This window comes from Lates calcarifer, linkage group LG21, assembly GCF_001640805.2.
Source record: "Lates calcarifer isolate ASB-BC8 linkage group LG21, TLL_Latcal_v3, whole genome shotgun sequence".
NCBI lineage: Eukaryota > Metazoa > Chordata > Actinopteri > Centropomidae > Lates > Lates calcarifer.
This window is the reverse complement of record NC_066853.1, coordinates 15215577-15242994: the sequence shown is the minus strand read 5'-3', so window position 1 is coordinate 15242994 and position 27418 is coordinate 15215577. Positions and strand designations below refer to the sequence as shown.

The window sequence follows — 27418 nt, the reverse complement described above, 5'->3', positions numbered from 1 at the left end:
AAACTCTTTTTTAACTTACGGCAGACGGAATATACTTAATCCCCGCGGCGAGAAAAGTGTTTGATGATTCTGATAATACCGGTAAATGTTTTAAACGACCATGTTTTTTTTTTCTTCAAACATCGCTGGTTAAGACGGTTAACCGACAGTTAGCTCAAATAAAACGAGTCGACATCGAATGGGGTTGAAAAAGTATAAGCTTGAAAAAACAAAAAAACGATGAAGAGAGTGTGAAATTAGTCAGAAAAAAGTTTACCAGATACTTGCAGTCCGCGCCGCAGGCAGGCTAGTTACTTCTGGCTATATTCTCTTCTACAAGTAACATACCTGATAGTCGAACCAATCGTTGGGCAGCGAGTGGGCAGTGTGGTTAATGTAGGCACAAAGTAAACGGAACAACAATGGGCGTTTTTTTAAATCTACAACTCCTTTTTATAAGTGTATCGGTATTGGTATAGGTGACACAGGCATTATGTTACTTGGTTTTGGATCAAAAGCTCATTTTTGTAGTATTGCCTACCCCTTTTTTTAAGGGGTGATAAGGCTAATGGTGGGGAGCTACTGCTTTAAAATGAACATCTCAAATTCTCTCCTTTAATACCCATGACACAAGAGTTCAACAAACTATAATCATTGATAATACACCTTTATTTTTATTTTTTTAGACTCACTAAAATAACGCATTTAACATGTTTTAACAGAATATCCTCATCTACATGTTTGGATTTGAAATAGCTTTAATGAATAAAACAACATCATAGTTCATGTAAAACACCACATTGTTAAAAGTTCCCTTAAAAGAGGAAAGAAATGTTCATTTTTGTGACAAAACCACACTGCCATATAAAATACACTTTTTCACCTAACTGAATGAGCTGATTTGCATTTATGTCTAGCATATTGGCCATGGTAGCTTTGATAGCACTCATTGTTATGTTAAGATTGCATTATACAATGTGTGAAAGGAAAACGCGAAAAGTTAGAAACCAGGAGGTTATCATCCATTTTACCCACCCCAAAAAGTGCTAATTTAGTATTTAACGATGATTAAGAGCAAGCCATTTCTTACAGAAAAAATATATATACTGTATATCAAGAGGCTTCATGTACACCACGTTAAGACAATGTGTTTCATACACAGTTATCCTCAAAAGTGCTTGTTGAAGTCTGAGCAGACTAGAATAGAAAACAAAATGTACAGTACATTGGCCACATGTTAGCTGTGTGTTATTTATACAAATATAATACATTTAAAATGAATGTTGTTTTATACACATTCCTAATATGTACTTTAAAATATAATATTATATATAATATTAATAAAACCTGTTACTTTAACTTTTCATCTCTTGTTGTTTAGACATTAAATAAAATACAAGCCATCATTTTCTCAAACGTGCCCTCTCTCTTACTGTTATTTTCAAATCTCTAAATTTAAGACAATATCTGCATACGATTCATTTGTTCCCTTTCAGCATCTTTAAAAGCCATTGCAAAATATGAAACTACCAGTGATGGAGACAGTATGAATCCCCAGCAGCAGCCTCACTTCACACTTTTTTTTAGCAGCTCCTGAAGGTTAAAACAAACACACTTTCAATGCAACAGTCTGTTGGTCTGGCAGAGGATAAAGTGCTGTTCTCCTTTGGCCCCGGTGTAGAATCAGATAAAGACCAGTGGTCAGAATCCCTCGTAGACCCCGGCCTCTGATCTCAGTGCAGCATGACAAAAAGCCTCGTGACCCAGAGCCTTAGACAGCAGTCTGTGCCCGCGGGGAGACATGCAGCCTTGTCCGGGCAAATATCCGGTCACGGCTTTACTGGATCTTGTGGCTTTAAGTTTGGGAGCTGCGTAATACCCCTCCATGTGGTCATATTGTGTGGGCCTGACTTTAGTGCTCTGAGTCCTTCTGTTGAGCTGACTTGGAAAGGATACCAGATGTTCAGGATCCAGAGGGGATTTGGCGTGGTAATGATAGTAGTGACGATTTTCTCTGGTGCTCTGTGACCGCCCGGGTCTCCTGAGGATGCTGGGTTTCACAACACCAGAGTAGCTGTTGACAGCGTTGGTCATCATTAATCGATCTTGGTCATGACCTCGCGTATGGCTTCTGTCTTTGTGCTCGATGTTCTTGAGGTTAGGACGGGCCCTTTCTGGGAGTGAGGGGACTTTACGAAGCGGTGGTTGCTGCGAGGGGCTCTCTTTGATCTGGATTCGCTTGGATGGTCCTGGCTCTGAGCCCGACCGGTGACCGCACTGCCTAGTGCCCTCGGGGTCCGCCTGTTGAGACCTCGGGGACGTTGGGGATGTAGCAACCACAACATTTTGGCTTTCCGTCCTGTCAGTGGAAAGGAGGCAGGCATTTCCTGGGTCTGACTTGCTCCTTATGTGCATTATGTCTCTGTTTCTTGTGTCAGTTGGTGAGACAGGACTCTCATAAGGAGACACAGCTGGACATGTATTTTTATGTCTGGATTTACTCTCCTGCTTGACCGGTTGATATACGACTCTTTCAAATACTTCTGCATCTCTAGCCTCGTAAACGACAGTGTCCCTGCTTTCTATGTAAAGCTCCCTGTTCACAGGGGGGACACGATGTGGAGAGTAATTGTAGTAATCTGATTGTCCGCTTTCCCTCATGTTACGCATGGTATAAGACTGACTATGTCGGATACCACTTTGTCGGTAAGGCTCTACATAATAGCGGGAACCATCTGTTGGGTTCATATCTGAGTAAGTGCCATAACGGTACTCAGCGCTTGTGTTCTCAAATTGCTGCCGAACAGGGTTGATGCCAGTCTGAATCAGCCTCTGGTAGGGTGCCTCTTGGCTTGTCGTCTGCTCGACATAAAACATGGTGTCAGGGGGCAGGACTTCTGTCTCTGCCAGCTCGTAGTGACTAATCTGAGGGGCATGGAAGGAGCGAGCCCTCCGGATGGCCGGATGCCCGAGTATTCTATCTTCTGACCTCTGCCACTGGCCTTGTTGCCTGTGGCAGCCACTGATAAGGTGCTCATCTCTATGGTTACGTCTGTACTGAGGTGACAAAGGGTGCCTTAAACCTAAAGTGCTGTAGCGGCTTTCAGAGGACTGGCTGTACATGCTTTTTGGCCCCGAAAGGTGAGGCGGCAGAGCGTCAGGCCGAGGGCAGTGAGGTACAGGCATTCGTCCTGCTCGAACTGGCCGATGATGATGATGAGGATGGTGATTACTATAGACATCCTCAACCATGCCCAGAGGTCTGTCCTCCTCTGGGCTGTAGTTATGGGTCGAGGAAGGCTGTAATGGCCGTGGAAGGACCTCCTCAACAGAGGCAGGCATGGAGGTCTCAGCAAGAATGGCACGGAAATTAAAGATATTGATAGAATCGGTGTTCACATATACGGGAGAAGTTAACGGGCTCTGAGCCGAGCAGACCGGCTGAGTGGGTGTTGAAACGCCAACACTCTGATAGGTGGGCTCTGCTTGTGCGACATCTCTAAGCTCTTTTTCCTCTTTGCGGTCCCTCCTGTCTGTGCTGCCTTCATCCAAGCTCCCTGACCCAAGCGGGCTGACGTTAGGCGTGAAATTACACATGCTTTCCTGTCCGTCAGTGACCTGCAACGGCTCCGGGCAGAGGTGTGCAGGCGGGAAATGACCGGGGTGAGAGCAGCAGAGGCTCTCCACGGGGCCGTGCGCTGATGTCTGCCACTGGGAAACATGAGGGCTACAGTACTCCTGGGGGTACACTTTGAGATCGAGAACAGAGGGCCGGGGTGGTCTCTCCTGTGCGTGAGAAGCTTCCTGTCTCTGGAGAGGGTGTGATGGGATGTTGTTTCGTCTTTGGGAGCTGTTGCTGGCCTTCTGGGCAGATTCGGCCAGAGCCAAAGCCAACTTGCGTGCAGCACTCGTCAGGGGAGGGTGAGGAGGGAGAACAGACACTGAACTCATAAGTCTATCTGTTCCTGGGGAGGGATAAGACAAACAACGCTACAGTATGACAGGACAAACAAAGCTATGGTAAGACATGATGGGACAAGACACAAAAGCTTTCATAAGAAACTACAGAATGCATTATTATTTAAATAGATATTCTAACTATATACAGAAAATGTTATGTATGATGTGAAAGAGGAGTGGTACTGACCTGGATCGGGCAGGTTCTGTGCAGATTGGCTGAGGTCGGTCAGGGCTGATGCCTGGCTCGCTGTGCTGAGTGGGCTGCAGTGTTGGTAGGAGGCTCTTGGCTCTTTTCCATCTGCCACTGGAGCTTCACATTTCTCCACTGGGGGAGAGGAGGGAGGGAAAGGTGGTAGGGATGCAGATGCAGTCTGAACATCTGCTTGCGTCTTAAAGGATTTCTTCCTGAGTTTAGGAGAGAGCTGCTTGGAGGTAACCTTCCTCCCACCTTTACCAAGAACGGGGCTAATATCTGGAGACTGAGAGCAGCTAATGTTGTTGTTCGGAGAGGAAATTGGCTCCGATTCACTAGAACAGCCTGCGCTCTTCCTCCATTTATTTCCATCTCTGTTGTGTTGCATTCCAGGGGTCGCTGAGGGTGGGCTGCACTGAAAAGACATGGGGTCAAAGTCCAAAGTAGAGATGCCTGCAGCCGGCGGACAAAGATCGAGATCGTCCTCCTGGTGCGGAGGTGAAATACACACTGCGGTGCGGGCACGGTCAGCACCGTTATGACTCTCATTAAGTAGGTGGGTTTTGTTGTCATCTTTACTTCTGGTGTTGCGTAGGTCATCTCTACTGATGGCAGAGGATGGCCTCACTAGTCGAACGAGGTCTGAGGGGGCGGTAACTTGGAGGTTCCCCTGGGATAGCAAAACCCACCCCCAAAAAAACATGTATATTTAGTCTTCAGTAGTCACAAATATACAGATAATATAAACCACTGAGAGCCTATTGCAGCATAGGACTCTGAGTGAGTAATTACCTTCTGCATTGTGCAAAGAGGTGAGAGATTCTTCACTTTTGGTGGAGCGCAATGTTCCACTATCCCCTCTGCCACCTGCGAGCAAACACGTACAACTGCCAAGATTAACTGAAGAAACTGACAAGTTCGCATTCATAAAAAAAAAAAAAAAAAAAAAAAACAGGAAATGAAGGTTTGAAAAGTACAGGAACAGAAGCTTTGTGATCTCTTGCCATGTAACAATGGCTGTGATCTGACCTGGCAGTGCAATGCTCTTTATCTCGTTAGGCTCGCTGGGGTGTCGCTTCAGTTTACGTTTAGACACAGAATGGGACTTGCCCAGGTGGAAAAAGGAGAGCCAGTTCCCCACAGGAGACTTTTTAGCCTTAGCAGGAGGCCGCTTGCTGCTACAACACAGAAACAAATCATCTTCAACACTATGCTTTTCATCTAACAATAGTACATGTCACCTCTCAAAATGACAAAAACAAAAAACAAAACAGGGCTGCAACTAATGATGATCTTTTTTGCATTCTAATCTGATTCATCATTTAGTCTACAAAAATGTTTTAAAATGACAAAGTATCAAATACTCACATTTGACACATTCCAGAAGCTGTAACCACTTCGAGTCACTCAATGACTTGAATGACTAATCAACTCTCAAAGTTGTTCTCTACACATTTTCTGTCAATCCACTAATTGATTAATCAAGCAATTATTTCAGCAATGAAGAATATGACTTATTACTCACACTACAAAGCATTATGTTTGACAGCTCAAACAACAAATGACAGCTTGTAGAGTAATTTCATATAAAAGCAAACACGTATCTGACAGTCCATAAATCTACCTCTCCATTGGGAGCTCGATGACTGTGTGGAACTTGCCGAGCAGGGCTCCGGGTCCCTCCCCGACCTCAATGTAGTCACTGTGGGTGAGGCAGGGGGTGGTGGCCGGGGAGCTGAGCTGTGCCTGAGTGCGAGCCTGGGCCTCCTCCAGAGACAGTAACTTTGTGGATGGGGAGCAGACCAGCAGGGACTTAGGTCTGGATAAGGTGTTGTTACCTGTAGTTGAGGTGTTGAGATAAGTGCGTTAACGATTCATACAATCACTTTCACTTTGTTTCAGTTTTCTGTTTCTTCTTATATTGAGGTAAATGAAGATGACCCACCAGTGCTTTCCCGTATGATGGCATTGAGTTTTGGGCTGAAGAGTGCCTCTGTGTTGTTGAGGATGAACTCCACCACCACCGACTGGATACGCACCTCCATGAATGCTGCTGTGCCACTAAAACAGGCCGACTCAATCTGTCTGGACCTGAAACACAGTTACAGTACACCACAACCTATTTCACAGCTCTGGACCACTGAGACATGCCCCAGTTCACTGTCACAGAAAGGCTACAGCGAATCATCAGTGCTAAGAGTGCTATGCATGCAGCCAGATATTGGTGCAGATAGTGACAGTCACCTGAGGAGGTTAGGCGCCCAAACAATAGCCAGGTTTTTAGTGTGCATGCTAGTGATGGAGCTGAAGGTGGCCAAGTGGGAGAGGTGTCGCATGAGGAACTCCAGTGTCCTGTAAACAAAGAAATGCAAATATCTGATATATATTTCGCCTGTCAATTCAAAATATTTCCTTTAAGACAGAAAAAAATCCCCGGTCATGGAGGTCATCTAACACCACTAGATTACCAGCACATTAGCAGCAGATGGAGTCATAACTGATGAGTTCAGGGCATCCAGTAAGCACTGATACTGTTAGAAAAATCCCTCTGTAGAGCAGGAATGTTGTGCTCTACTCGGTGGCCATCAGAATGACATTTTTGAGGACTCATCTTGAGCTGAATCACATCTCAGAGATTTGACGGATTGAGATATGATTGTAAAGAAAAGTTTTTGGTGGCACATTATCTTCACAAGAATCAAATCAGACGGTAGCAGTTTTGACGCAGCACCCCCTTTTCTAGAGATCAAACATTTTCCAATTCGGACCACCAGGGTGCGGCAGTGAGCTTCGAACCTGACCTGTAGTGTGGAGGAGGGAGCTGCTGGATGACATTGTGGATTTTGACCAGTCTCTCCTCATCTGTAGCTGCAGACACGGCTTCCTGTGAGAAGACAGAGGATAACGCGCACGTCACTGAGAGGCCTATAATCACAGGAGAGGGAGTTGCGTTAACATTCACGCTCTCTTTTTTTCCCCCTTTTATATTCACAGCAGCCAGTGTTTCAGCTCACTTAATCTGCTATTTGGTTTTAGCATGCATATCTCCTGCTATTCCTAGAAAGCTCAGTGTACAGTGATGACCCCATTTTGAGCAGGAGTAAAAAAAATGCAATGAAAAATGAAAATGAAATTATGAAATTATACAATTATTGGCATTTTCATTACAGTATATTATTTTTGTTATCACTCAGAAATTTGTCCTATGCAGCTTTTCCCCTTCACAGCATTTAACTACCATCCATATTTAACCCATCATAAGTCTGTGCCCCAATTTCATTGCTCTGGTCCTTACTGAGAATCTGTCGTAGAGCTGGTAGGTGAGCAGAGGGTTGGGCAGCTCCCTGAAGTACAGCTTGCAGAGGGAGCCCACTGAGTGTATATCCTGTCTGAAGACGTCTCTGCTCAGATCTGGGATCTGTTCAGAGTCAAACTCGTGCCTAAACAGAGACAGGAGAGAAGAAGAAGATATAGAACAGCGTGGGAGTCATCCTACTGCCCATCTGTCAGCATGAAAACACAACAATTAGGACATTTTAACATTACGAGCTACTTTTGACTCTGTAATTTTCCTGGTGAATTTATGATTTTAGTTTTGATTTCATCTCTTCTGTAAAATTCTGGGCATTGGCATAGTGTCATAATAATAAATGTAAAAAAAACAAAATTGTACATTATAATGATTTCCATCTCCTTGCCATTTCTAAAAATATTCCATCCCAATTAAAAAATAGCAGCCTTCTTCCTTTGGAGCAGGTAAAGTGAATAGCCCTTCAACGCCCTTAACAAGTGTAAACTGTGAGAGACATCACCATGTCACCAGATATTTATCATTTCCTAAAACTATGAGATGTGACGTGGTGACAGTCAACATGTTTTTTTATGTGAGAAAAGTCATTGTAATTGGCCGTCAACACCCCATCAGATTATGTGTTTCCCAGTTTATCTACTGACTGGAGTTTGTTTCATGAATTCCTCCTGCCAAGAATAAAAAAGACCATCATAGTCATTCAAAGCCACACAACATGAAACAAATTGTGTTTGATAGATTTCAGAAGAAGCAGCTCAAAAACAACACTATCAACAGCGTCCATCATATTGACAGTGGACTCATGAGAAACAGTCTGTTTCTTAGAACTGCTTCCTAATTAGTGCTTTCTGCTGCATCATGTTAACTAAATAGAAATTCACTGCTTGTCAGAATTGAGTCACCAACCAAGACCCCTGCCATGCAAACACACATTTGCAGCCTTACCCTTATCTGACTCTTATTAAACAACAAATCTTTTGTACAAAGCATATTAGTAATAAGAAATCCAGTGAAGTCAGTCAGTGAAGAAGCTTTAGAAGAAGTGTGTGTGTGCGTGTGTGTTGGGGGAGCGGCATTATTTTGTGTGATATTCCTAATCAATCAATCATGAGCAAAATGGTCACAAACCTCAGTTTCTGGATGTTGGAGGAGATCCCAGACAGTCTGTAGATTCCATCCACGACTCCATGCTTTTCTATGAATTCAGCACAACTCTTGACAACCTGTGGGACTGTAGGACACAACAGCCATGAGAAGATGCTGAGACAATAACTTTCTATAAAGCACAAATATAGTGCTGCAGGAGCACCATATTTTATTCGTTTAGGAAACCTAAAGACAAATTACAGTATAGCTCAAGAACTGGTGACTGTAACCTTTAGATTCTAGACAACTCACATTAAAATGATAAGTCTTCTAATATCTTCAGTATTTTCAAATCAACAAATCCCATAAAAAGAACAAAACCAACACGTCACTGATCTCATCAGAGGAATTGCCTGTGTAGCCACAAGTTTTAAAAACACATTAGTGAGCCATAACTGGGTGACATGTTCTTTCATTACTATGAATACGTGCACTGTAGTGTATTGTGAGTGAATCCAACATATACAATCCTGCTGATGTGAATACTCACTGGTGGATTAACGTGTCTTAATCCATATCTTAAATAGTCCCAGACATATGCACCATTTACTCCTGTTTGTGTAACATCTGCTGAAGCATACAGTGCCCAGCTGTTTAAATTATTTAGCCTTTTTTAAAATGAAAGTATACATACTTGTGACCTATCTTTTTAAGATAAATGCCACAAACGTACTAGAATAATGCACTAGTCTATGGATGGGATCTCCCAAAGAGGTTGCAAATAAATCTATGTTCACAAAATGATTATCAGAAAAAGAAGAAATCATATTTCTGCTCTACAAAATTATGTCAGGCCCACAAATAGGCATTACTTGACTGTAAGGGATCACAGGCAAAAAGTTTGGGAACCACTGGTCTGCATCATATTTGACAATGGTGCTCAAGTAGCTTTATACTCTGCATATATAACGTGACATGTCATAAACATCCTTAAAGCACCACAGGCCTTTCAACACATTTTTAAAAAAACAACTAAACACAGAGCTTTTGGCAAATCTACAAGGATCTATGCAGAATCAAACCCGACTGGCAAACATAAACCAGTTATTCACACCACCGACCCAGCTCAATGTACCACAAATCCACTATGCAGGCAGCAGAGTCACCGGATAATCCCTTCTTGGGGTATTCACAATTTGAAAATGTGAAACATTTCACTGTGAACAGCCAGCAGGTAAGAATTACATGGTGGAAAATAAGAAAGGAAATTACAAAAAGGGAAACCACGGTAGGAATAATTTACCCTCATGTCCTGAGTTGTGGAGATGTTCCCCCAGGTCACAGCCAAACACTCGCTCTCTGAGGATACCGCGCTGCCGCAGCTTCTGTGGCGGCGGTCGAGACTTCATAAAAGACCTCAGGAACGTTACCAGCTTCCCATGCTTCTTACACACTGATTAGGATGGCACACACACAACAGCCACTTTAAATCAATCTGACTCATATTCTGGGAGCAAATAAGTCATCAACAGAGGACACACATTGAAGAGTACCTGGCTTCGGCACTGAGCTTTGAACACTGGGGGGAATCTTGTCATTTATCAGCTCAACACAGTCGCAGGGGAAGAAACCAACCTGCAAGTAGAGAGGAGAGGGGATGAGCCAAGTAAAGAGGAGAGACAGAGACAGTGATACGCTTGTAAGTTCAAAGGACCATTGGGGGCGCTTAGTGCTGTAGCAGACTGTTGTAGGGCAAAGGTGCAAAAATAGGTCAGTGAGCATGAGGGTACAAGCTGCCTCAGGGTGAAAACTGCTTGCTTTACATCATTGTGCCGAGAGTCCTCGGGTGTCACTCAACCAAAGCGACCAACTAGCCTCTTTTTGCTAAGGCGATTTCAAAAATATGGGGTTCAGCTCATATATCATCTCTGGAGGGAGGGACACTATTATTTTCTATCAGACATAATGAAAAGTCCAGACTGCAGTCTACCTGTCAGTGTGAATCACAGCAGACGTCTTACCTGAAAGCCATGTTTCCCTCTCCACCAGCCTGTGTCTTCTTTTGGAGGCATGTCTATCACTGACACAATGTCCCCCACCTGGATCACAGAGAGTGTGAAGATGAGAGCAGCCCGATCGCAGCTGAGCGCATTAAAAAGGCATTACGGTGGGATCCCAAATATGCATATGCAAAACAGGTGGTGAAAAATTAATGCTCAGAGATGAAAGAGCTGCCAACTGATGATAAAGTGACTCATCCATGATAAACAACATATTTCAGAGGTTACCTCAAAGGTTAACTCGTCTGTGGCCTGGGCTGTGTAGCGTTTGGTGACGTGGGCAGCGGCGATGGCGGGGACGTTGATTGAGGCTTCTTCAGATACCAGCAGATGGTTCCCCTTGTTGTCAATCTGAAAAAAAAAGAGTTACTTAAACCACAGCTTGACTGAAATTCCTTCATGTTTGCCTAGGTTTGGAAGCAGGGAGAGGTAGCTAGTCTAGTTTAATTCATCATGCATAGACACAATATTGATTTTCATTGCTAGGCAGATGATACGCAACTGTGTTTACCACCAGTGTATTATTTCCTGCTTCCCTGAAATTAAGAATCGGATGTCCGAAGTAATTATAATTACGACTTCTGGCCCCAGCACTAACAGTGTTATTAATTTTGCGTCTAGTCTGCGAGTGTTATCTTAGAATGTTAAAAGAAGAGGCTCATAACCATAAGTGTTTTTTGGCTCAGTTGTCTTTTGATTTTGTTCAGAGATGTTGTTAATTTATGCTGCGCCTCTAAACTGCTCTGCGCAGATTATGTTCATGGTTAACTCCATTTTATCCTGTAAAAGTATCGCCCCACAGGTGGAAATGGTGCAGAGAGACCGACTCTGCAGGACGAGGATGTCTAAATGCCGGAATTAAAAACGCCAGAAAACTCCAATAAGAAACCTCATAGTTCAAACCCAGTTCAAACCCAGTAGCAACCCCAGTTTGTCCTGGACTTACTTTTGTACTGGACATGGAGAGTTATTGAAAAGTGAATATTAAACAGTGGGGTCCATTCTGTACAGTGCAGTATCAGTATGAGCAAACAACTGATAAGAAGAAGTGATACCTCCATCCATGTTAATACTGGACCACAGTTGATTTTGTTGTCAGCAATGGCAGAGAAGCGGGACAGGTAGGTGGCCAACATCTTTGTTATTGACTGAGGGGAAACATGAAATTGTCAAGATTTAGAAAGTCTAACAAATTAAATCATTTCCCAAAACCTAATTTATAAAGTAGTTTGTGTGTTACAGATTACAGATAAAGCCATTGTAGCTCTATGGTACCTCAACAGTGTCCTTTAATGTGTCGTATCGTGGCAGCTCAGTGAGATTGGAATAACGGCGGTCATAAATACACAAATGCAGGTGTTTGTCCAGCACCCGGAAGTCTTCATAAGATCTCTTCACCAACCAGTTTCGACCCTGATGAAGAAAAAATGAGAAACTAAGTTAGACAGGAGAAAAACATCACTGACCAATTTGTGATATCATGCAGTTTAATCTGTTTCACGACTGCAGCAAGTAATGGTACCTGGCAAGTGATCTGGACCAGAAAGACCAGTTCTTTGGAGTCCAAACCAGCCTTCGGTCCTTCACTCTGCCCGTCTGCGAAGGCCAACTATGAGGGAAAAGAACCAGTCAGAAGAGAGAGACTGAGGAGCTAATATTGAGAGGACCTATATTGTAAATAATGGATGGGTATAGTACAACAGCCTCTCTGTACGTGACCTGGTGGACAAGAAAAACATCATGTCCAACTCCATCTTCCCATTAAATAGTAAAACCACTTTTACACTGAGCAGTGGAGTATAAATACCTTAAAAACTCAAGCAACACAGAATCATGGGGAAAATGCTTGAAAAAAAGATGTGAGTGAACACTTTTAAAAAATATAATAAAAGGGTTTTTTTGGTTTAGAAATGAGCCTTTAGAAATTCTGACAGATGTCTGATGGATATGTCAGCCTTTATGATAAAGTCGGATTTTTTTGGAGGGGGGATAAGTATATTTCCTCTGCTGCCAACAGAGAAGTGATTCATATTTTCACTTCACTATAAATCCTGCAGTATGAAATGTATAATACATAAGCTGCTAAGATATTGGTGCTTGGAGGCAGGTGTAGATTTAGCACAGATTTCTTATTCTCAAAAATATTCTATATGCCCCCCTACCAACCCTTACCTCACCCCAAGACTGTGAACATCAAAGCCTTGCAGGAGTTCGGGAATACATTGATAGACATTACTGTCAAAGACACTTCAAAGACCTGGAAGCCAAGGGAAGTTCTGGTTATTTATAACTGTAGCTCATCCAGATACACTGTTACACAACACACAGCGACCTAGTTACTGCTCAACAGTAATACACCAAACCAGACTGACAAAGAACCCCAGAATGAGAAATTGTTGTTGAATAAGGCATGATGGAAGAGCTTCTATCCGCTGCAAGGATTTGTTGCGAATAACAGTCCGATCCAAACAGCTAAATTAAGTACTGAAGGGGGTCAAAAGGCCAAAAGGATGATGGGAAGCATAATCATACAGAGAACTGCAGATAAACCGAGACCCTTTTTGATTAAACAAAAAAACAGCTTGAAATGAAACAGCACAAATCTTAAAAGTTTGCACTGAAGGCATGCTCAAGCATCACTTCCTCTATGATGCTCACACCTTAAAGATTCTCCTCCTTGTCTAAAACACAGCTCAGACCTGAGCCCTCTGCACAGAGACACACCTGCATTATGTCATTTATTACACAAACATCTGGCACCAGAAGCTAATATTGATGCGTAATCAGCCACGCGTTCTTGTTACCTGCCACTGAGGCGTCTCAAATATCCATCCGCAAACCAGAGGAAGTGGCTCTCCCTTTGTGTGCAGCCGCAGTCCTGGACCTCAGTAAGCTCCTCCAACCAGCTAAATCTTGGCTGAGGGCAGCAGAGTTTAAATGCTGCTCCTCAGTCGCCTGTTTTGCTGCCCCCCTCCCGCCGCCTCACATTAAATCATTCACGGGGCTTCAGATCGCCATGCACTCGCTGCTCTATTCAAAGCCGAAAAAATATGAAAAGAGGATGCTTCCCACTGTGTGTCTTAGCCCCCCACCCCTCCTTCCTGCCTCCCAGTTTCGATCTCTTCCCCCTCCTCCCTCTCCTGTACTCTGCCTCCCTGCCCCCCATCTCCATCTTGCCCTCCCTCCCTCTCTACTCCTTTCCCCCGTTGACAAAGGGGGGGTTTGGCTCAACCGATGCACACAGTTGCAAAAGCTCATCCATCACACAGAGGCAATAGACAGGATAGATAGACGACCTTTCTTCATTTCAAAACAATTCTCATTCATTCCACTCTCAAGGCGAGACTGGGGTTAATCTGGGGAGGAATCAGTCGGGCGGGCTGCAGACAGAGACAGTCTGCTGTCCTTGTGCTATTCTGTGAGTGGGATACATGAGACCTGATCAGTACCCTCCCTCCCTGCCGCCACGGTCTGTGAATGTGGAGACAGGCAAATGCATCATGGAAGATAGCATATGAGAGACTTATCTCTCAGGGTTAAGTCAAGAAATTAATCAAAAATAAACCGCAGCGGTATGTGCCTGCTTTATGTTGTTGTTGTATGTGTTTGTGTTCAGTATGGATGTGCAGCCAGTGTGCTCAACTTTCAGCATTACTGTCTCCTCCAGCTCAGCTCGGCTTTTCTTCTCCCTGTGGAGCTTTTCAAGGTCACTTAAACTGTCATGCTGCTTCACCTCCCTCCAGCCTTAAGGACAGAGCCACGCTGGTCGCAGGCGACCGCAGCAGGACGTTTACCAAACAGACCGAGAGCATCCTGGGATTTAAGTCCCATCCAGCCCGCTGCACTGTGGTCCATTAATGCCTCATGTAGGGATTCAGCCCCTTGACATGCGTGCAGCTGCTCAAGCACTCTTTTGTGTCAGGCTGCACCAGCAGCATGTGGTTGTGGAGAGGTGACTGCTGCACTCTGCTGGCAAGAAAACTGAACTGCTCTGAGGTTAACCAGGCGGTTAACAGCCACTTCCACACATGACTGAACAACCAGTAATGCATCACTGCATCACTCATTATCACTACTGCAAATATACTCTCTCTTAAACTTCAAGAAAAGTCTGTATGTCCAAATAACTGTGTTGGCTTATAAGAGTCACTAAATAGATAGCAGATAGCATGGCTAAAAATCACTTTTGTTTTTAGGACAATATTTTGAAAATACTTTGAAAATATAGCATTCACCTCCACCTACATTTAAGTGTAACTATATATTCTCACACACTTTATTGTTTTGTCAGAACAGGTTTATGTCAAATGAGTCATCTCCTTCAGTTCCTAGGTAGACACAGCTGTCTATCCAGGAAACTACTGTATGTTATTTACTCACTGGCTGACATCATGCGCTTAAGTCAAACTAAAAGCCCAGATCACAGGTTTACAGAGGTCAGATGACTGTGACATTAATATACTGTAATATAGAGGATTAACACATCGCTGGAATCGGCTCACAGCTTCAACACGAATAGGTAATAAAATTGGTAGCGGCAAAAATAATGATATTAATTATAATAATGATATGTGCACGGTGGGTTATAATTCTGGACAAATTTATATTTTATATTTTATTTGTGATAAAACAACACACTGACAGCGCTAATGTGACATTTCAGGAAAAGGAAGGAAAATGTGATTATGAGGGTGGGACTGTCCAGAAAAAAAAAACAAGGACATTGATTCAATTGCCACATTGCATTACAAGAATGACGCATTTTTGGAGCAGCTCACCAAAATGGCCACTGGACTTGAGCCAAAGACACAGTTTCTAAACATAGTAGCTGCAGAAGTCACAGTGTAAGTATTTTCAGGGCTCACCTGAATGTTGCCAAAGTCAACAGTCTCATAGTGGAAATGGGCACATTCTGCCAACCTGGGGAAGTGACCTCTGGGGAACGTCAGCCTAAATAAAACACAGCAAGAACAACAGCAGCTCATCAGTATTCATCACAGTGTCACTGTGATAGAAAGAAAAAGCAAAGCGAAAGAGAGCAAAAGAGGGGGAAAGGGAGGGAGAGATTAGGCCTGTGTGTGAGAGCAGGGTTAGAGATGAAGCAGGCTGACGTGTCTGCCTGTGCCACGCCCATCATTTTACAGGTCCTCATTTCACTGGCCTGGATAAGAGCCCTGGTTTACAGCCTATAATAGCAGCAACACTGTCTCGGGGAGCACCTACTTCTTCATGTTCTTGACCTTCATGCTAGCCGTGCTGACGCAGGAGCGCAGGAGGGGCTCAGCTGCATGCTCTGTGATATCATCAGTCCTCACCTGCCAAACACAGAAAGCAAACATCACTAAGTGTCAGTCGCAGGACAACTGATGAAGAAGAGATTACAGTCAAGAATAATTATGCTGACCACCATAAAACAGCTGTTGTGCAGCAAAGATGCAAGATACAAACCTAGACGTCTGGTCTAAGAATATACGAATATATGTCATGCATCTTCTGTTATAATATGCTGATGTTATTTTATGCTAACAATTTATGATATGCTTTACTATTTAAAGATATGTATATTATTTTATGCTAATATTATGTTATTCTTTCGTATGCTACTGAGATATTGTCATGTGATTATATGCTGTGTTGTTTTGTAATGTTATGCTTCTGTTTTATTTTATTCATTTTATTATGCTAATGTTGTTAAGCTACGCTATACTATGGTATGCAATTTTTTCTAATGTTATGTTGTTATGCCACTGTAATGTTATACTTTGCTATGTTATGTTATTTCATGCTAATATTATGCTATGCTATGATATGCTACTGTAATATTAAGTTTACAATTCCATGCTATGCTAATGATAATCCTTATGTTTTTTCTTCCATTCCAAGCTAGGTTATGCTATTCTATGCTAATGCTATTTATGTGTTGCTATTGTAGTGTCATTCTCTGCTTTGCTATGATAAACTATGTTATATTATTTTATATATATTATTATTATATTTATATATTACAGAAATATGAAGGTGTAAAAAAAGATCTGTTATGGAGGCCATATTTAAGAAATTATTATTACATAATTTATCCCACCAGTGGGATAAATACAGTCTATCTTACCTTGTCTTATAAAACTAGAGTAACCAGAAGTAAACTGAGAGGGAGAGAAGACATCGCTTGCCTGTTGCAATATTATTATAACACCACTACCTCAGCAGTTATCAAACACGCCACCTCATTCTCAGGTGAGACATCCTCAAATGCAAATTGACACCTGTCCACGCCTTTATCACCGTGAGAAACGACTCTCATGTGACTGCCATACGACCTTAGTGATGTGTGACATTACTCTGTGAATCACAACCAATACAGCCTTATAGAAGCAGGTGACATGTCAGTTGGCATGTGTTTGTTTTTTTTCCCTGTAAGTGATGAGTCAGTATTACGTGTGTGTGTGTGTGTGTGTGTGTGTGTGTGTGTGTGTGTGTATGTGGGCGTGTACCATGGCAGTGGATGTCTCCTGTGGCTGTTTCTCTTCTGGAGGATTACTGTTGGTAGCTTGAGGTAAGGCGTCGTCTTTGTCCAGGTCAGTAGAAGGCAGCACATCTCTGAAGAGATCACAGGAGAAGAACAATGACATGTGCACATGCATGTAGTGTGAGTTTTTTCAAAAAGAAAAAAAAAAAGAAAAAGGTCTTGTAGTTTTTTCCAAAATACACCAGAGGGAGCAAGTGAGGGAGACAAAGTAACAAATCATGACATTGCACCAGCGAGGCCCAGAAAACACGTTGTGCTTGGACTGTAGTGTTTGAATCTGTCATCATCAATAAAACATGAGAATATAATCATCTGTTCCTGTCAGATTTGGATGGGAACAGATGCAGTAAATTCATCCTTGACAGAGATTGGTCTGAAAAATGGTTGCATCTTCCATGGGGGTCAACAAAAAGCTACGGTGTCTTTTGTGAGTGCTCAGGAAAGCAAAGCTTGTCTATTCAGAGAGTCACAAAGGCATTCACCCACAAGGGAGCGCTTCACAAAACCTTCACTTGAAATGTAACTCAATGCATTCGGGGATGGAGGGTGAGGTCCATTCGGCTCAACTTTTATGAGCAACAAAGACAGGGGAGAGACAGGCCTTGGGTTTGTCACAGTGATTCAGCGTGATGAGATCAGGACATGAGGTCAAGAACACAGAGTCAGTATAATCTGTCACACAAACTAATTACATAGACATCATGTGAACTCATAGGAAATATACTGAGTTTTGGACCTAATGGAGCTTTACACAGTTTGTCCCACTCTGGGAGCAGGCTCCTGCCTTTCCCTTAACATTACACTGCTCCAACTTTAATGCATGTTGTATCTCATTCAAATGCAAACACACATGTAGATGACGTAACACTTACACGCACTTCTCTTGGTGCGCATCTGTATGGTTTTACATAATTCAGATCAGCTGACATGAAGCGAGGGGGGAAAAAAAGAGAGTAACTCACCCCTCAAGGACGTCACTACTTCCTGGTTCTCCCTGGGGTCCTGAAGCAGCATTTTCAATCACCGCGGCAACCACACATCCAGTCTCCATGATGCTGCCTTACTGCAACAGCCCGCTGTAGAGAAACGTGAGTGGGAGGGAAAGAAGGGAGAGACGGAGAGAGCGAGAGAAGGAAGGAAGGTGGGTGGGTTAAGAGAGTACAAGATGGGAGGCAAAGTCCGATGCAATGAAGCCACCAGACGTTAACCCACTTGAGGCTGCAGCGCGCGCGACTCTCAAGGCTTACGATCCACAGAGCCCAGACTGTAATGTGCGATGACATCATGCTACAGTGCTGGGGGGCTGCTTCAGAGATAATGCATGTCAGGCTGCAAATTCATAGGACGGGTTTGTGAGAATATCAGCTTCTTTTTAGCAAAGCACTGACAGGTTTTGGCTGGAAAACATTCTATATACTCCTCAAGGAAATGTCAAGACTGTCACAGTGGCGTCACTGCCTGGATAATATATGCAGGTTTAGGGTTGTTATTTTAGCTTTTATCACTCATGAATATACTGAACCCAGGTTCACTGTATTTTAATTGATTACATGGAACCACTTAAATACAATATGAACTAAGGTGGATGGTGCACTATCACTCTATTTTAGAGGGGCCCTCGGTTAGAATTTAGATTTAAGATTGTATTTGAGGCTTTTATTTATACCTGCTCATTGTTATCTTAGGGGGCTGGAGCAAATCCCAGCTCCCATTCAGCGAGAGACAGGTTGCCTGTCTGTCACAGACATTCACGCACATGCACACACAAACAACTATTAACACTAAAATTCACACCTACAGGCAATTTAGAGTTGTCAGTCCACCTAACCTGCATGTGTTTGGATTGCAGGAAAAAACCCACGCAGGCAGAGGGGAAAATATTCAGGCACTTCTCCATCGTGCCGCACTGCTCACATGGCACATATACCTAAATAATTTTGTATTAACCGGCGCACACAAACCAAGGGTCAGGTAGTACGGTAATCCAACCATTTACCAGTCCAAAGTACTACACAGAAATAGCATACTTGTGATATTTTCTACCCTTTTTTAATGAATACATTTCAACATGTACCTGGCCTGTGTTCAGTCCTTGAGAAGACTGATACTGGGACAGCCTCCATCACTCTAAGTTTTTATCAGTCTCCATAATTACTACTCCTCTCTGGATATACTGTAAACAAAGAGAAGGAATGTCCTGATGAAGTGAAACTGGTCTCTTTACAGCCTTCCTCTACAATCTTCCCATAACTAGCCTCCAAATGGGTGCTTAGTGTTAAACAATGGCTTTAGGGCATGTGGGCATGAAACCCAGGGCCCTTCTCACACCTCAGAGGTCCAGTTACAGCACTAAAAAAAATCCCTCCAATTAACACAGAGGCAGTTTTACCTCTTCCCTAAGCAGGTCTGCTAATCAACACAGAAATGTTTGGAGTAACAAGTAGATTAATCAGCCCAGCCGCTGCTGTAGTAGCAGTTTCCCACCAGCCCTTCTCTGGCCTGGAGCCTCATTGAGTTGCTGTTGACTGACTTCCACAAAGCCTCCTGACTCAGCAGAATGTGAGCAGGCAGACAGGAATACAGGCTAGATCGGACTCCACTCTATCCACATCTCATACTATATCTCCTCTCTAATAGACACCATAACCTTGCCAGAGGAGAGCCAATGCATTACACAGACAGCAAATTAATTTACTGTTTAGAGAGTACTGTTTTATCGGGGTCGCTTGGGGAAAACGTCTTTGGAAAGTCATATGAATGAGCAGTGTGTCACCAAATTATGAGGAACTAGGGCCATTAGGAGTACTTGAAATATAATTAGCTCCTCTTTGTATAGCTAAAATATGTAGGATGAGACAAAAACCAAGTTGCACTGCACAGTCATCAAGATATGGTGATTATCATTACCTCGTTTACAATATTTTGGCTATGTGGCGCTAATGGAGGACAGATTCCCAGTGGCTGCATGCAATCTATGATTTAAAAAAATGTTGCATGGTTCACAGCACAATGCCTGACCTTACTGATTGTACCACATCAGACAGTGAGTGTCTTTTCAAGTGTAAGAACATGTTGTTCTTCACATTGCAGAGGAGGGTGGCTGGCTGTTTGCTTTAAAGCTGCCTGCCTGGTAAAGGAGTCACGGGCTTTCTATCTGAAAGACCTTGTGGGAGATGAACTGAACACAACAGAGAGGAACATGTGAACAAGTGAATGCTTGATAGCAAGAGCTGCTCTGTGTTATGAACACCACAATACATGAAACGTTCGGAAATGCCCTAAATAGCCTGAGCTATAAAAAGGCTGTCACGATTGTAAAAAGTCAAGAGTTTTCACTCTGTATACATCAGATTGTCCATAGCAGAGGAAAATGGGCGGCATATAGCGACACACAGGAGCATCACAGGCAAGAAAAATATACAATGACGCTAAACCAAGTGCCACAGAATCTCTGACACTGGTTTAATGTTAGAAGCCTTGGAACCAACACCGCACACACCTGCTGAAAATCAGACAGAGATCATCTCTCCACTAATTTCCTATCAATCATATCCAAAGTATTAAGCAAAACTATTCCAGTTGCAAGAATAAAGACGGCGTCTACTTGCCACACTCAAAGGCAGAGACATTGTTCTGATGTCAGGAGACTGGAGCAGCACAGAAAGATGTCGCCACCAGGTATCTGATGGCCTACATGGCTTTTTTCAAGAAAAAATAGGGCAGCAGCCTACACAATCTTGCAGACGCTGTTTATGAAACTGGTATCAGCAAGTGTGCTGACATGAAGAATGGCTGCCTACATATTTGTAGCTACAAACACACAGCAGATGTGTCTAAGTGAGTCACAGCTACTTTATCACATATGAGAAGAGGGAGAAAGTACGGCCGAGAGGAAGAAGAGGGAACATAAAAACTGTTATTTCATCTTTTTCTTTAACAGGTTTTGACAATGCAGACTCCACCCAAACAGAGTGAAGCGTAACTGACACACATTAATGCTAATATAGCTCATATGCATAGAAGGTAGTACTTTTATGGACCTACAGGTGATTATGGAATTGCAATAGCATCAAAAAGCTTCTGGTACACTGTTTAAGGAGGACTGTAATTGACAAACATGACACAATCACATTTTTATGATTAAAGCTAATAAGAACAGGTACTGCAAAATAATCTAAAAACGAGGAGAGAAATAATAACACTGCTTTGTCATTTATTTCTTTTGGCTTGTTGAGCTGTAACAATAACATAGCTGCAGATGCCAGTAAAGAAGAAATTGAAAATGCTATTTAATTTTCAACAGAAGCAGAGTACAAAGTACAAACCAGAGGGTAAACCAGATATCTCTGTACTTAAAATGTTCATCATAAGCTTTTCAAATCAGTCATTTTGTGCAACTATATGTCAAAATATTACTTATTTTGAAACCAGCTTTACATGCAACGCTTATCAGCAAAAAGTTTCCAGTTTACACACGCAGCAGATATACAGCTTTGTCATTCATCTGGAGTCATGTTTGTGTCCAATTGATGAATGGAAGTCCAACATTTGCTCTCTTTTAGCTCTGAGAGAGATATTGGGCTCTTCAGCTTCTGAATACTCCACTATTTTCAACAGCTAGTTGTCAACTTTGTCCATCTGTCGTTTGGTGCTGGGTAGGTAATATATGCCGGGTTTTTAGGCCTGTTGTGCCTGGGAACAATGCAGACGGGAGCTGTCAGACTGAGCCATAATAGTAAAGTTGCGAGCAGGAAAACCAAAACAGTGAGCTAAAAGATGCTGGAGCGCCCAGTAGAGCTGAAGTGAACTGCAAAGTTGGATGATAATTCCCTGAGGGTTCATCAGCCCTTTCACATACACATAGCCACGTGATCCATTGTTCATTTAAAATGACTGATCGTTGCAGGTTCTATTGCACCTCTGACATGCCTCGATTTTGCGCAGATCCCCAAGAAGAAGTTCCAGGCCCATGTTGTCAACGAGGGGGAAGAAGTTGGTTTCATGCTCTCATTCTGAGCCCTGGAATGCAGTCAACACAAGCGAGAGACGCAGTGGAGAGAGGCCCGCGGTTGCCATGGTAGCATGTCTCCCGTCCATCGTGACTTGATGCTCCTCCAGACTGAGGATGAGGCAACACGAGGAGGGAAATGAAAGCTTAGAGGAACCTTTGACCACAGGCTTTGACACATCATCACCATCATCATCAGCACCCGGTCTGCCTGAGGTGGTGCTGCTTCTGCTGCTGTCTGAGCAAGCCGCAACGCAGAAATTTCTTTTAAATCAACCACCATCTTTGCCGGAGCTTTGTGTCATTCGCTTCACAGCTAGGGGGAGGGGGAGGGGGGGCGGGGGGTATTTGGTGATCCTATAATCTTCTTGAAATCTACCAGAGTGAGATTAACTTTATTTCATCTGAGTTGGTGTCATAGCTCAATCTTTGTCCTGTCCTGTCCTTCAGAGCCACAGAGATTCCAGATGAGGGGCAAAGAGCAGGGTTAACAGCAGGGCGATTAAGTTGTAGACAACAAAGACCCAAATATTTAATCAACAAGCCGATCTGTCACCAAGGAAGACAACCTAAGCTTTACAGTGAAGTGTAGGCACAAATTTACTTCCTCTGAAAATAGAGATGATATAGTGAAAATAGGAAAAAAAAGAGGGAATGTTAATCTGTGGGACAAATATTTTGGGAATCTAACAGTAATACTGGAGGATACAGCCATGTCACTATGCTACTGGCTCACTAACTCAAATCATGGTGATCACAATGACCTAATGCAATCGAATACAACAACCCTACAACAATTACTACCTTTGTCAAGGTCATGTTCAGCTATGTCAGAGTTGGCTCAATTCTGATAATCATTTTCAAGGCAGTGGTTGCGTTGGACAGCGTTACATCATAAAATACCTCATATGTTCCAATGATATTGTCTCTACACACTCCAAAACAAACATACACTAAAGGACACTGTGTACTGTGGCTACAGACTTCAGAATAAAATGCAGGACTGTAGCCAATGACTGTTTTCTTTCTTATAGAAAATATCTAACAAGTTCTTAAAGCCAAGTTAATGTTTGCCCCACAAAAAGTCAAACACCCAAAGATATTCAGTTTTCTATCACATATGACAACGAAAAAAGTAAATATTCACATTAACGAAGCTAGATCCAATGATTTTTGGAACTTTTGGCTTAAAAAAATGACTGAAACGACTAATCAGTTGTCAAAATACCTTCCTACTGTCTGTCTATCCTGGTCAACACTCAAACAAGTTTTGTTTATTTGTGAATAAAAGCCTCACAATATGTTGCTGGGGTGAGACTAATAACAATTAATTTATCTGTAGATTATTTTCCTGATTCACTGATTAATTGAAAAATTGAAGAATATAGGAGAAAATGCCCAAAGCAGTTTCCCAATGCCAAAGGTGATGCCTTATTTTGTCCAATGAATGATCCAAAATCTAAAGACATTCAGTTTATTATAATGTAAGACAAAGAAAGGAAACAAATCCTCACAATTCAGGAGCTGAATGTTTGGCATTTTTACTTGGGAAATCAATAACGGCTAAGAATAGTTGCAGATTTATTTTTATGTCGACTTGTTCCATATGAACATGAAACCCCTTACCTGTTATTTTGTGACACACTTTCCATCCAGTAGCAGCGCATTTAGCTTTAAAAATGACCAGAATGAGTAACTGATTATCAAAATAGTTGCAGATTAGTTTTCTATCAATCATCTCAGTGATTAATCAACTAATTGATTCAGCCTTACATAAAATACCTAACATGTACCTATTATTTTATCTTATATCTGTGGTACAGGAATCACACAATAACAGCAGCCTTAGAGATGTTGTAGAATGAACAGTACATTTGCTTACAGTAGATTGTATAATTTTAAAAAATGTACATAAAATTTTAGTCTGACAAAGGTAGCACTTGTTGCAGAGCTGTTGCACAGTGTTGCATTAGCTCATGCAGGTCTTTATCATTTATGTGCCCACCCACGTCATTACCAGTGATTCCTTGGGGGACCAAAAAAAAAAAAAAAAAAAAAAACCATCAACCAAAATCCTCTTGACAGATAAAACTTAGATGTGTTTTCATAACCCGTGATGCAATCACACACACACACAGAGTCCTCTAACCCTGCTGGAAACGGAACTAGGATCCACTGGGGAAAAGTTTACCACCGGTTTACTCTGACGTGTTGGGCCTGACAAATCTCTGGTCAAGTGCCTACAGCCACACACACACACACACACACACACATATATATATGTATATGTACATACATATATATATACACACACGCGCGCACGCACACGCACACACACGGTCCATTGTCAAACTGATCAACTGAAAGAGAAATGCGCACACAGGTGTTAGGATCACACCGTCAGGGCAGAGGCAGCAGATGAAACAGTAACCTGGCTCTGTCTGTACAGTACGTGATAGTTAGTGGAGGCCCCTGTTCAAACAGCCTACCTGTAACTGTGCGCGTTGCTCCGCTCCGCTGCCTCCTCTATGCTGCACAGCGCTGAGCTTCTCGACGAGGAAACATGTTGTGAGCATCGCACTGCAGAAAAGGGCTCAGACTGGACATACACGCGCGCGGGGAGGCTACGGCCGATCATCTGAGGTAGACTGATGGTTTCAGGATAAAAACTGCGACCGGGCGCGACATCGCTGAGGCGGCGTGGGAGTCATTCCGGAGAGCCTGCGCGACCGGCTTGCCAGCGTGTATGTGTGTATGTGTGTGAATCTGAATAGGCTGCTGGGAATCTGCACTCGCCTTACCGGGAGCGCGCGCAACTGGTTTTGTGCCCGCGCCTCAGATATTTTAGCCCCAGGGCTTCCCGGACCTTTTTCAAAGTCAGGGACACGAATATTAGGTAGTCATGGGAGCACGCATGCATCCCCTGTTTGATAATATTCGCAAGCCCGAGGAGCCCCATCTGGTAAATTGTGTGGTGTTAGGTAATGCTTGGTACAGAATTACATAACCATCTTCTGTAGGTGGGGTGGTAACAGTGAGAGGAGTGAAACCTGGTGTGCAAATAACTCATCCTAATACATCACCTCATTGTGCCTGTTCACTCAAGGAGATAATGTGAAATGTAGATCTTCCTCTTTTTTGGGGTGGGGGGAGGCCACTGGGACCCTTTTATTACCTCTCTAGGTCATGTACTGAAATTCTCCCTCTACTTTTTTGATGTATGATGTTTGATGTATGTCTGATATATATCTGCAAAAATGCCAAACATATATCTCCATTTTATGTGACTTTATTTTCCTACCTAGCTTTTATTGAGATGCTAGTTAGTTTGCCAGTTAAGATTTTGCATGCAAAACAAGCTTATGAAACATAATGCATTGTTATAGATTAAATTACCAGACAGTGTATGAAAATAAAGATGAACTGAGTGGTTAATTAATTGACTGAGTCAATCAACAGAAAATTGAAAGTATCATAAATATAGTAAAATTAAATATAAATAACTGATCAAATTTAGAAAAAAAAAAGCCCAACATTCCATTGTCCCAGCTTCTCAAAAGTGAGGGTTAGCTGCTGTTACATGTTATATATTGCAATAAACTGAATACATCTGCAGTTTGGTCAGACAGGGCAAGCTATCTGAAGGTGTCACTTTGGTTCTTGGTAATTGTGGTGGGCATTTCTCACTTTGTTCTTTTACAAATGAAATTGATTGATTTTATTAATTCAAATATATTATTAATTAAAGTTGATCAATTGTGTAAATAATCTGTGTGTAATGGAAACAGTCATTAGTTGGAGTCATGTATAAATAGATAAATAAGCTCCACCTCAACCAGTCACAACAGTTAAATGCTGCTTACACATCACATTGACGCATGAATAATAATGATCTAATTATATAATTAAGTAATAGTCACACAGCCATTTTTCTCAGTTGAGTACATTTGCTTTTACTTTCTTAATTATACTTATGTACTTTAGGTATTTTACATGTAATATTTTTTTTACAGTGTCATGTTAGTACTTAGTAAAGGATCTCTACCACTACTAATTCTTGCAGAGAGTTAGAAAATCAGTACCACTGTTCTGTCTTTACAGTAGCCTAAATATGAGGCTAGACAGTTAGCCTAGCTTAGTTATTAGTTCAATGCTATGCTAAGGCCACAGCTAGCTGCCAGTTAGCTTAACCTAGCATAAAGACTGGAAACAGGGGGAAACAAGTAGCAGAAGGTAGACTGTGTTATCTTCATACTTAGGCTAGCTGTTTCCCCCTATTTCCAGTCTTTATGCTAAGCTAAGCTAACTCTTCCTGTGGCTACATATTTACCAGACCGACAGCAGAGTAGTGTCAATCATTTAATCTAACAAAGTATTACGTTAAATGTGTAGCTTTTCTCTGTTTTATGTCACTGCAAATTGAGTATTTTTGTCTTTTGGATTGTTGGCTCGACAAAACAAGATATCTGAAGCTGTCACCCAAAGGCTGTCGGCTGTCACCTAAGGAGAGTGTGACAGGCATTTTAACGACCATTGCTGAAAATTAAGAATAAGTTATTGAAAAACAGCTCTTGAGTGACTGTCACTTACATAATTGACCTATTTTACATGAAAAATGCACTCATGATAATACCAAGTGAATATATACTGAACAATTAAACCACTACATTCAAGAATCCCCTTTGAAATTTAGGAGTCCGGGCCTCCTAAAGATTGTGTGTGTGTTTGCCCAGTGGATTAACTGCACTTTTCATTTTCCTCAGGTGTATGCAGATGGCTGCTCATTTGTTTGTTTCCCAGTCTGCCAGAGGGAATTTGAACAAAAGCTCAAAGGTCATTCTGACAGACCTCATCCTCTTTCAGGTTATTTGTTTTCCTCATTCAGGCTCAGCCGCCACACAATTCATTCCTTAACGTCTGGGTGGAGATGGCAGAGCTGGGGTCAAAAAATAAATCACTGAACAACACACATGCATTGAAACACAGCCTTTGATCCTCCTTTAACAAATTTCCTTGTAGATTAAGTTACACTTGTCTATTATTTCTTGATTATTTTCATTTTTTGAATGATTTAGAAACCTGGGACTTTAACCCCTCAGCTGTTGTCCGTGTGGCCTAGAATTAAATAAAAGAAAGAAGGAAGAAAAAAAAAAACCTTGACCTGATTAAGCTGCTCCAATAATCACACTATCTTCTCCACTCTCTGCCCAATACTTACACCCTGTGTCCAGCATATGAACTACACCTTCCTCTTCACTGATTGGACCAGGATACAAAACCACAAGAAAAATAAAAC

At 42.3% G+C, this 27418-nt stretch overlaps 1 protein-coding gene across 1 annotated transcript; it reads right to left on the bottom strand.

Annotated features, from left to right (window-relative positions):
- Positions 1-630: 630 nt before the first annotated feature.
- Positions 631-25416, bottom strand: LOC108877979 (rho GTPase-activating protein 32-like). Its single transcript, XM_018668250.2, is given in 23 exon segments — positions 631-3944; positions 4127-4748; positions 4750-4802; positions 4925-4999; positions 5162-5310; positions 5757-5970; positions 6078-6223; positions 6377-6484; positions 6934-7016; positions 7428-7572; positions 8571-8673; positions 9832-9981; positions 10082-10163; positions 10550-10627; positions 10817-10939; positions 11644-11736; positions 11864-12001; positions 12111-12197; positions 15454-15538; positions 15812-15903; positions 17080-17185; positions 18077-18190; positions 24612-25416. Coding segments are annotated over 22 exon segments (5085 nt in total). The 5' UTR covers positions 18166-18190; positions 24612-25416; the 3' UTR covers positions 631-1680.
- Between the last annotated feature and the right edge of the window lie 2002 nt (positions 25417-27418).